This window comes from Cetorhinus maximus, chromosome 2, assembly GCF_964194155.1.
Source record: "Cetorhinus maximus chromosome 2, sCetMax3.hap1.1, whole genome shotgun sequence".
NCBI lineage: Eukaryota > Metazoa > Chordata > Chondrichthyes > Lamniformes > Cetorhinidae > Cetorhinus > Cetorhinus maximus.
The window spans coordinates 136,091,185-136,103,415 of NC_135880.1; the positions used below are offsets into that span (position 1 = coordinate 136,091,185).

General features: G+C 41.6%; 1 protein-coding gene across 2 annotated transcripts in view; it reads right to left on the reverse strand.

Moving 5' to 3' along the window:
* Window positions 1-12,231, reverse strand: part of LOC144690600 (paired box protein Pax-5-like) — a 267,511-nt gene that overhangs the window by 158,696 nt on the left and 96,584 nt on the right. For both annotated transcript variants that reach the window (XM_078558249.1, XM_078558240.1), the window contains exon 6: window positions 10,885-11,060. In XM_078558249.1, the coding sequence (XP_078414375.1) occupies window positions 10,885-11,060 (176 nt within the window). The remainder of the gene's footprint in view (window positions 1-10,884; window positions 11,061-12,231) is intronic.

A 12,231-nucleotide genomic window follows, 5' to 3' on the forward strand; every position in this document is an offset into this window, starting at 1 on the left:
TAGAATCACTCACATAACCTTACTTGTATGATGGCCATAATCTTGCTGTCCAATCACCATCATCTTAGTGTGCAATCACACGCATTTTAATGTACACTCATTTACAACTTACTGTATAATGACCATTATCCTACTGTACAATAAAAATCACACTGAGCAATTACCCACATTATCACATACAGTGTTAACTGTGGCTCAATTTTGCTATGAAACCATGCTTTATAAAAAATGACTTTGGGGAGGATTTTTCTCTCGTTGGGCAGGCGTGGCGGGAAATGGCCACAACACCGACCGCCATCCGCAATTTTGCACCAACCACAATTTCACGCTGGCTGGCCAATGAACAGCCATCCAGTATGAAAAGCATGATAAGAGCCTAGGCGCTGCCGGGCTGGGGGCAGGAGCAGCGTGAGTGCTGAAGTTTGAGCCTGCGCGGGGAGCACACGCTGACAGCTCCCTGAAGGCACAGAGCTTCCTTAGGGAGCTGAAGGATTTTAAAATGAAAAATAAACTTTTTACAGATGATATAAACATGTCCCCACATGGGACTCAGTCACATGAAGAGGGACATTGCAAAAAACGGATGTTAAAAATTTTTTATTGTTTTTTCAGAAACCGTTGGAAACTTCATCCCGTCTGTGGATGAGGCCCATTTGCCCACCCACCAACTGAATGGTTGCACAGGCAGCAAAAAAATGCAACTTAATTATTTACCTAAGGACCTTAATAGGCCTCTCAATTGGTGGCGGGTGCACTGCCGCCTCTTGCACGCACCCGCCTACGAAAAGATCGCGAGAGTGCGCGATGAAGTCGGGACGCTCACCCGACATCATCGCGCACAATTTTACTCCCAATTGGGTTGGGCTTGCGCCTGCCCACGGGATGAAAATTTCTGTCCTTTATGTGTTCACGAGCTGAAAATCACTAACTAAGTTTTGAAAGGACTAAAACAGCAAGCTGTTAAGCTGCCTACCGAAAGTCAGGTGACTTTAATTTCTGCACAGGCTCAGAATTACCTCAAGCCTCCGGAAAGTTCTTAATTAAATGAACCTGGGTGGGGTTTCCGAGGACATGCCGAGACAAAACCAGTTGTACAATTCACACCCCCTATTGTCTGTGCACTTATCCAAAACTCAAAATCCAGATTCCATGTCTCTTAGCGATACTTAAGGAGGTCTGCTGAGGAACCAGATCATCATAAGTAGGTGTGAACAGCCACCATTCATCCCCCATTGTGTAGCAATGGCGTCTAACTTTGAATAATTCATGTAGACAATGGAAGCATTGATCAGGAGGTCACATGAATGAAGCTGACTTCAGATAACAAATATTACTTTACTTCAAGAACCTGAGATAAACAAGCCAGTCTTGAAATGAGCAGAACAGAAGACCCCCCAATGTGGACCTTCCACACTCTCTCTCCACCTATCTTTACAAGTTCAAACCCAAACTCCACAGGCAGAGATTGTTTGAGAACTCAACCTAGCAGCTGCTGTCTCCAGAAGAACAGGAAAAACGTCCGTCTACATCTTTAAACTGCCTAAATGTGGATTGGTGTTACTGGCTGGGCCAGCATTTGTTGCCCATCCTAATTGCCCTTGAGAGGGTGGTGGTGAGCCTCCATTTTGAACAATGGTAATGCCATTGAACATCAAGGAAAGTTGTTTAGATTCTCTCTTGATAGAGATGGTCATTGCTTGGCAAGTATGCAATGCAAATGTTACTTGCCACTTATCAGCCCAAGCCTGTGTAGGTTTTTCTGCGTATGGACACATAGGAACATGGGGACAGAGAAGGCCATTCAGCCCGTCGAGCCTGCTCTGCCATTCAATACGGTCATGGCTGATCGAACATTTCAATGCCTTTTACCCACACTATCCCCATAACCCTTTACATTATTGTTAATCAGAAATCTATCAATCTCTACCTTAAACGTATTTAATGACTGAGCTTCCACAGCCCTCTGGGGTAGAGAATTCCAAAGATTCACAACCCTCTGAGTAAAGAAATTTCTCCTCATCTCGGTCCCAAGTGGCGTCCCCCTTATTTTGAAATTGTGTCCCCTGTTTCCAGACTCCACAGCCAGGGGAAGCATCTTACCTGTATTTACCCTGTCTATTCCTTTAAGTATTTTGTAGGTTTCAAAGAGATCACCTCTCATTCTTTGAAACTCTAGGCTCAGTTTCCCCAATCTCTCTTCAGAAGACAGTCCCACCATCCCCGTGACAAGTCTGGTGAACCTTCATTGCACTCCCACTATAGCAATAATATCCTTTCTGAGGTAAGGGGACCAAAACTGCACACAGTACTCCAGGCGCGTTCTAACCAAGCTGCTATACAATTGAAGCAACACTTCGCTACTCCTGCACTCGAATCCTCTTGCAATAAAAGCTAACATTCCATTAGCCTTCCTAATTACCTGCTGCACCTGCATGTTAGCTTTCAGTGGCTTATGGACAAGGGCACCCAGGTCCCTTTGTACAACTACATATTCTAATCCCTTACCATTTAGGAAATACTCTGCACATCTGTTCCTTCTACCAAAGTGTATAACTTCACATTTTTCCACATTATATTCCATCTGCCCTGTTCTTGCCAACTCACTAAGGCTGTCCAAATCCTTCTGCAGCCAATTTACATCTTCCTCACAACATACATTCCAGCCTAGCTTTGTATCATCCGCGAACTTGGAAATATTACATTTGGTCCCCGCATCCAAATCATTGATATATATTATGAACAGCTGGGGTCCAAGTACTGATCCTTGTGGTACCCCACTAGTCACAGCCTGCCAATGCGAGAATGACCCATTTATTCCTACTCTCTGTTTTCTGCCTGTTAGCCAGTCCTTAATCCATGCCAGTATATTACCTCCTATCCCATGTGCTTTTATTTTGCTAATCAACCTCCTGTGGGAGACTTTATCAAAAACCTTCCGAAAATCCAAGTATACTACATCCAGCGACTCTCCTTTATCAACTTTGTTAGTAACATCCACAAAAAACTCCAACAAGTTCATCAAACATGATTTCCCATTTGCAAATCCATCCAATCAAATCATGATTATCCAAGTATCCATTTATCACATCCTTTATAATAGATTCTAGCACTTTCCCTACTATTGATGTAAGGCTAACAGGTCTATAGTTTCCTGTTTTCTCTCTCCCTCCCTTCTTAAATAGTGGGGTGACATTTGCTACCTTCCAATCTTCAGGAACCATTCCAGAATCTATAAATTTTGGAAAATGATCTCCAATGCATGCAGTATCTCTATAGCAACGTCTTTCAACACGCTGGGATGCAGGATATCAGGTCCCAGGGACTTATCAACTTTCAGTCCCATTAATTTCTCCAATACAGCTTCTTACTTATACTAATTTCCTTCAACTCCTCATTCCCCCTGGTCCCTTGGATCTCTAATCTGGGAGATTTCCTGTATCTTCCTCAGTGAAAACAGACACTCAGTAAACACTTAGCTTCTCTGCCATTTCTCTGTTCCCATTATGAATTCTCCCGACTCTGCCTGTAATGGACCCACATTTGTCTTGGCCAAACTCTTCCTTATAACATACCTATAGAAGCTTTTACAGTCTGTTTTTATGTTTTTTGCTAGATTGCATTCATATTCTATTCTCTCTTTCTTTACCAGTTCCTTGATCTTCCTTTGCTGTATTCGAAAAACCTCCCAATCCTCAGGTGTACTACTATTTCTGGCAACTTTATAAGCCTTTTCTTTTAATCTTATACAATCCCTACCTTCCTTTGTCAGCCACGATTGACTGACTTTTTGAGGTCTTTGCACCGACTGCTTCAGTATCTGAGGAGTCAAAAATGGTACTGAACACTGTGAAATCATCAGCAAACATCCCCACTTCTGACGTTATGCTGGTGGGAAGGTCATTGATGAAGCTTGGGTTGGGCCTAGGACAGTACCTTGAAGAACTCCTGTGGCAATGTCCTGGGGCTGAGATGATTGGTCTCCAACAACTATGATCATCTTCCTTTGTGCTAATTATGACTCCAACTGGTAGAGAGCTTTGCTCCTGATTCTCACTGACGTCAATTTTGCTACACTAAAGCTGGGATGTTGTCAGTGCCTGAGCCTTTTCTGTATCCAGTACACTCAGCTGTTTCTTGCTATCATGTGGAGTGAATCTAACTGGTTGAAGACTGGCATTGCAATACTGAGAACCTCAAGGAAGAGGCCAAGATGGATCATCCACTCAGCAATTCTGGCTGAAAATGGTTGCTAATGCTTCAGCCTTGTCTTGTTGGGCTCCGCCATAGCTGAGATGGGGATGTTCACGGAATCTCCTCGCCGTTCATTGCTTAATCGTCCACCATCATTCACGACTGCAGAACTTTTGAGCTGATCCATTGGTTGTGAGTTCACTTCGCTCTATCTCTAGCATGTTACTTCCTCTGTCTAATATGTATGTAGTCTGGTGTTGCAGCTTCACCAGATTGGCAACCCATTTTCAGATACACCTGATGCCGCTCCTGTTATGGTCTTCTACACTCCTCATTGAACAAGGGTTGGTCACCTGGCTCAATGGTAATGGATGAATGAAGGACCTGCCTGGCCATGAGTGGAATACAATTAATTCTGCTAATTTTGATGGCCTTCCTGTACAATCATGATCTTACAAGACCATCGACATTTTATTGCACAATCGCCATCTTATGTATCATCTCACTATACAATCACCTACATCTTACTGTGCAATCACTACAATCAGACTCCACAGTTACTTAAATCATGTGCAATGATTACAATCATTACATATCACATGTAATCACATATGATATAATCATCACATATCATCTCACTGTACAACTGCAACAACATCAGCTTGCAGAGCACCTTTAATGTAGTAAAATCCAATGCACTTCACAGGATCATCAGCAAACAAAAAATGGCAGCAAGGCACATAAGAGGATATTAGGGCAAATGGTCAAAAGCTTGGTCAAAGGGGTAGGTTTTAAAGGACGGTCTTAAAGGAGCAAAGAGAGAGGTGGAGAGGCAGAGAAGTATAGGGACAAAATTACAGAGGTTAGCATCTCAGCATCTGCTGATACGGTTGCCAATGATGGAACAATTAAAATCAGACTGTGTGGGAGGCCAGAATTGGCAAAGCATAGATATCTCAGAGGGCCATAGGGAGGTTACAGACATAGAAGGGGCAAGGCCATTGAGGGATTTGAAAATGTAGATGAGAATTTTAAAATTGAGGTGTTGCCAGGCTGAAAGGCAATGTAGGTACAATCAACATCCTCTTACATTGTAATAACCATTATCATGTACAACCACCATCTGACTGTGTATATTCTTAGTATGCAATCACTTACATCATCCCACTGTACAATCACTAGCTTACAGTACAGCCATCATACTGTACAATCACTTACACCACATTACTCTACAGTCACACCACTTACTGTAAAATCACCCATATTTGGTTATACAATTATCTTACAGCACAATCATACTGTAAAATCATTTCAGCCTCTTGCCATACATTTACACCACCTTACAGTACAATACTGTACAATCATCATCTTATTGTACAGTAAACAGATGCAATTGATTGTACTATGATCACCAGCTTACAGTGCAATATTGTGAAATCATTATTATATAGTACATCACTTTATATTACAATCACTTGCCTCAGCTCAATGTACAATCACCGGCATCATACAGCATGTCCTAACTCACACCAAGTCCCATTCACACATTACCCCTGTGCCCGTGGACCTATGCTGCCACCTGGTCCAGCAACACCTTGGCTTTAAAATTCCCATCCTCATTTTCACCCTTGTCCTCATCCAATCCATATCTCTTCAATCACTTCCAGCACTATAACCCACCAAGATCTCCGTGCTCCTCTAATACCAGCTACTTGCACATCTCCAAGTTTAATCATTCCACCACTGGTGGCCATCCCTTCAGCTACCTAAGCTCTGGAATTCTCTCACTAAAACCCCCCCCACCTCTCTTCTTTAAAACCCTCCTTAAAACCTACCTGTTTGACCAAGCACCCTAATACTCTCTCATGTCGCTCAGTGTCAACATTTTTTTCATATTTACTCCTGTGAAACACCTCAGGCTGTTTTACATTAAAAGCGCTATAGAAATACACCTTGGTCTTGTTCTAAAATCATCTCATCATCTTACTATGTAATCTCTATCTTATTTGTAAAAATCAGTATTTAACAGTGCAATCTTCATCTTACACTATAATCACCCTATAACACATTTATTTGCATCATTTTATTCTCCAATCACTTGCATCATCTTTCTTTGCAATCACACCATCATCATAATTTACAATGCATTTGGCATCATCTTCCTGTACAATCACCATTACTTCAATATACAATCTCCACCATACTATATAACCAATTACATTTTAATTATACAATCATCATCATCCTCCAGTACAATTACTGTCATTATTTTAATGTAAAATCACTTCCAGCAACTTATTGGATAATCACTATCTTTTGGTATGATCACTTATATAATCTTATTCTACAATCACAACATCCTCTTACTACAATCTTACTAGTACAATGACCATCTTACAGTATAATCACTTACATAATCATGCTAAATATTTATCCCTCAGCCAACATCACTTAATCAAATCATCTTGTCATTGTCACATTGCTGTTTGTGGGGCCTTGCTGTGCAGAAATCGCTTGCTGCAATTTTAGTGACTCACTTCAAAAATATTTGGGGCAGAATTTTTAGGTCGGTGTACGGGCGCACGCCCAACCCGATCGGATGCAAAATCGCACAAGATGATGTCAGGCAAGCGTCCTGACATTATCCCGCGCTCACACGATATTTTAGTCGGCCGGCACACTCAAATGTCGGAAGCACGCTTGCCAACAACTAAGAAGACAATTAAAGTTGTTAAGGTTCCAAATGTCCCCGATTTTTTGTGGTACATCCAACCTTATGATTGGCGGATAGGCGAATCTGCCAGGTGGACTTTGCATTTTTGATGAAACCTCATCCAAGGGCGGGTTGAGGTTTCTGTTATTAAATTTTAAAAATAAAAATGTATGGATAGAATTTTCATCATGCATATGTTCAGGTGACTGATTCTGATCTGTGGACATTTTTTTTCGGTTTTAAAATCTTTATTTATTGGTTTTAAATTCTTCAGCTTCCTGAGGCAGCTCTCTGCTTTCAGGGAGCTTTCAGTCAGCGCTTCCCCGCGCCTGTGCTTATGTCAGCGCCCGCCCTCCTCCCACACCTACCCTGGCAGCTCTGAGTATTTCAGCGCCTGCTTCAAGTTGGCTTGCTGTTGATTGACCACACCCACACGTCAACCTAAAATCCTGCCCTTAATTGTTTTTAAAGTGCCTTGGAGCATCCTGAAGTGTGAAAGGCAAGTTATTCCTTTCTTACTTTACAGTCACTAATTACTAAACAATCATTTAACTGTACAAACACTTAGAACATGGAAAGACTTGCATTGATATAGCACCTTTCATGGTCTCATGCTGTCCCAAGGTTCTTCACACTTCATTAAAAATTTTTGAAGTGAAGTCATTGTTGTAACGTAAGTGGCAGCCAATTTGTGCACAGCAAGCTCCCACAACATGCAATTAAATAGTGACCAGATAATCTGATTTTTTCATGATGTTGTTTAGATATAAATATTTTGTCAGGACGCTGGAGAAGACTCCCCTGTTCATCTTCAAAATAGTGCCAAGGGGTCTTTCAGGCCCACCTGCGAGGGCAGAAAGGGCCTTGTTTTAAAGTCTCATCCAAAAGCCGACAACACTACCTCAGTGCTGCACTAAAGTGTCAGCCTGGATTATGTGCTCAAGTCTCTGGAGTGGGCCTTAAACCCAAAGCCTTGAAAGTCAAAGGCAAGAATGTAACCCACTGAGCCAAGGCTGACTCTATACAGTAAGATGGTGTAAGCGATTGTACAAAAGGATGAACAATTACTTACTTAAGTGCCAATGTGGTTGAAACTTTGATTAAGTAAAATTGAAGGCATAATCTATTTGCCTCTCTTCTCACCTGATTTCCGATTCCCTTCCTGCCTTTCTTGATGACTGGACTTATCGTATCTGGAGTTACCAAAGTCTGCCGCGCCGCATGTTTAATGAGCCCACTTTGATTGCCTTTGCCTTGCTCATGGTAAGGTTTTTTACCCCATTAACCTGCTGATTAGTGGCCTGGTGTCCTAAGCAGCCAGTAAATCCAGCCCATTTAAATCACCCCAACACAGGAAATCCTTCCATCAGCTCTGCCTGGAAGAGGGAAAATTTGGGATTGGCTGCATTCAATGGCTGCATGGGCCAAGCAGGCTGCTGATCGGCAAGCTTTGGAACAAGCCCACCTAGATCAAGCTAAAGGAAATCATCTCAAATCGGGGAACATTGCACCTTAATGAGGGAAGTCATTTGCTGCTCCTGCTCCATCCCTCCATTCACCATTGAAGAGAATGAATAACCTGCTAAAATGTCCACGGAGAGGTTTATTCTACTTCCTAGTGTGTCTCTTACTGCATGAGCTACGATTTAAAATTATTTTTTGGAAGCCACCTAGGAACTGACATCTTTAAGTTTAAACCCTCCTCCCCTCTGATAGGAGTAGAGGGGTCGGTGAGAGGATAAAGTATCGGGGTCAATCAACCTGCCAACCTATAAAAACAAAAAACTGCAGATGCTGGAAATCCAGAACAAAAACAGAAATACCTGGAAAAACTCAGCAGGTCTGGCAGCATCGGCGGAGAAGAACAAAGTTCTGTTGAAAGGTCATGAGGACTCGAAACGTCAACTTTGTTCTTCTCCGCCGATGCTGCCAGACCTGCTGAGTTTTTCCAGGTATTTCTGTTTTTGTTTTGAACCTGCCAACTTCTAGCTTTTGAAACTTTTACTGCCCCAAATCAGGCCATCGGTGAGTCTTCCTCAAGGGGCAGACGGGTGCCTAGTTACACAATGGGCCCTGGTATTAAGATGATAGCCTCAGCGCCATGATGTAAATTCACCGAACATCAGGATTGGTCCCTCACTGGTGGGTGCCCAGCAGCAGACCCAAGGCTGGTGATACCATTAGCTTGAGGTAACATTTAAAGGTTTGCTGCTTTTAGAAGTCTGTGTGTGTGAAAGAGGAGCAAGAGCACTCAGGGCCCCACAAGGAGTCCTTGGATGTTCCCCAGCCCAGTCCTTCCCTGATATCCAATCATCCATCCTCCTCCCAATCTGCACTAATGCTTGACTGAACCAGTCTAAAAGTAGAGGTGAAAAGAAGCAGCATTAAGAGTTCTCCTCCTCCTCCCCCTCCCAATTGCTGTCTGAGCTATTCCTTCTCCCAGAATCGCTGCCTGAATTATTTCTCCTCTTGCCTCCTAAAAGCTGCCCAGGTTATTCCTTCTCCCCCTTGTCCTGATCACTCCTAGAGGTTCCCCACCAACTCAATGCCAGGGATCAATCGCACAGGACCTCGGCTGCACCTTGCTAAAGTTCTAATTCCACCCACCAGCCAGGAATTGGGCAGGAGCCTGCACATAATTATTTAACTAAGGTCCCACCATTATGGTAGGTACAGCCTTCATGTCCCTGACCTTTCAGGGCTCTTCGCCTATAATTCGGCTCCCCCCACATCCTTTCCAGCTCCCCCTTAATATCAGGGTTTTGGTATGGGATGGCTCCCCTTGTGACTTCCTGTATTAGAATAATGTACTGTGGCCAGCATCTCCAGTTCATGGTATTGCTTTGAAGAATAAAAGATGATAACAGTAAGGTGACTATATCAATCATTACAACATGGCAATTCAATTCCTCTTTAATTCAAATTACTGGTGTTCTGCATTTCTATTGATTGGTGTGCTTAGACCCTTAGGGAAAATACAAATTCCTTTTCTAGGTTTCTTGTCTTGCAGACTATTTGTGCCAGGTTTGATGCATTACTTCCAAGTGAAAAGTGAAACTGCTCATATTATAGATCAAAAGAATTTAAAAGATAGCTTATTTTTTTAAGAGAGACACATATGACAGTGCTAATTGCCATGATGATACCAGGGCTTAAAGGCTTAAATTATGAAGACACATTCTATGAACTTGGCTTGTATTCACTCTTGAGTTTATAAGGTTGAGAGATGGTCTATTCAAGGTCTTGAAAATGATAAAAGAATTTGATAGGATAGATGGAGAGAAACTATTTCCTCTGATGAGGAAATTTAGAACCAGGATGCCAAATCTTAAAATTCGAGCTAGGTCATTTGGGAAAGGGAGTGGAAATCTAGAACTCTCTTCCACAAAAGGCAATGGATACTGGGTCAACTGAAGTCTTCAAGACTGAGATTTGCTGTTTTTTGCTGGGTTACTTTATCAAGGCATACGAGCAGAAGCAGGTAAATGAAGTTGAAGAACAGATCAGCCATGATCTTATTGAATAGCTCAAAGGGCTGAATAGCCTGCTGCTGTTCCTTTCTTTCTACTTAACCTAATTCTCACTCAATTAGTTCTAATACAGTCTCTCCTTGGTCCTGCATTGTTCCAATTTTTATATTGTGTCTCCATCTCAAGGACAAAACTGTCCTTTTCTGCATTGTGTCCATCTCCTTATCCATTCACTCCTTAAGGAATTCAACCTCCTAAGTAACTGGGATACACAAGCCCACGGTTTTTCATTGTCTGACACTTTGTTTAGAGTTTTTATCCCACATATAATCCAAACTGAACTACTGACAAATTCATTTCACTTGAGATCCTTGGTTTTTCCTGGCTATTTAGTTGGCATCACTGTCTTTGATAGAAGAGAGTTTCAAACTTCTAGCCTCCAAGGTCCATTGCAGAGAGGCTCATCTCAGGTTATTAATGAGAAGGTTATGTGAAAGTGTTTGTTCTCACCTGCTCTGATTTGATCTGTTCTGTAGTTGTGAAGATGTCTGAATAGTGCTGTCTTTCAAAGACTCTGTCTAACACTTCTAGCTGCTGCTGTGTGAAGAGCTCGCCACGCATCTGTTTCCGCAGAAAATCCCGGCTCGGGTGGGAGTGTCCGTTGTGCATTGGGTTTTCCTGAGCACCTTAACAAAAGAGAGACAGAAAGACGTTTAGCATCGTGTGTTAAAGGTACATGAGAGAAAACTGAACTGGACACATTGATGGACTATTTCATAGGTTTCTTCTTTAGACATCTCCAAAAAAATCTTTTGGAGCCTCACGCAATAGAATGGATTAACTTAAGCTGCGAGAAGTAGGTAGTAAAACATTTAAAGGCACGTGTATACCACATCTGTTAAACATCAAAATGAATCTTCTATCCAGCAGATTTAATTTTCAGCTATCAAATATGCAAATACTTGCAAGCATTTAGCAGCTGGAAAGATCATTTCTATTGCTAAATATTATACAGCGCAGTTAGAGAAATATGAGGAACAACAGGAGACTTCAACACTGACAGTGAATGAATTAAAGGCACTACATTACTGTTATTTCTTTTTATGCAAGTATAAAAATTGTCAGCAGAACTCTATGAGGCTTTCATTTTCAGGTTTCCAGTTTTTTATTCTTAATTTCTCTCATATGTAGAAACTCACATCACAATTCTTTTTCTTTAGCCTCCAAATACAGCTAAAGATATTACTTTGTGTTCAAATGCCTTCAGGCACAAAAGCAAAACCAATGATCTAATTTTGTAAATTCTGTAATATCAAACAAAACAGCATTCTCTTCCCTCCCACACACCTCCCCCCTCCCCACTGATCAAAAAAAATCATTTATTTTTCTAAAGGCAAAAGAAAGAAAAATCAAAGTTTTATGATTATATTTTAGCAATATATTTATTGCACAAATTTTAAAGCGAGATCATTATATTTCCTCAAAGATGGTTACAGTTTTCTGTAAATCAACCTGAGTAAAAGATAAATCAACAGAGTTCCAAAAATACTTTTCATTTGTCCAAGATATCAGCCCATTTCAGTCATACTGATGAAGTTTCAGCTCTGTCTCCATTATAGTGAAGGCAGCTGGAGTCAGGGGCTGCCTGGAGTAGATTATATTCCCTATAAGATGGTCACCGATATATGATCTTCAACCTCTATTGATTGACCAATTTCACAAGCAAAGACTGGTGAAATGAAGCTGAAATGAACATCATGCTTTAACTCATTGAACCTATCAGCCCTGACTTAATCTGGCTGTCCACTCTCTTTGATAGAATTCAATTGATCAATCATGTTTTGGTGATAGTACCAT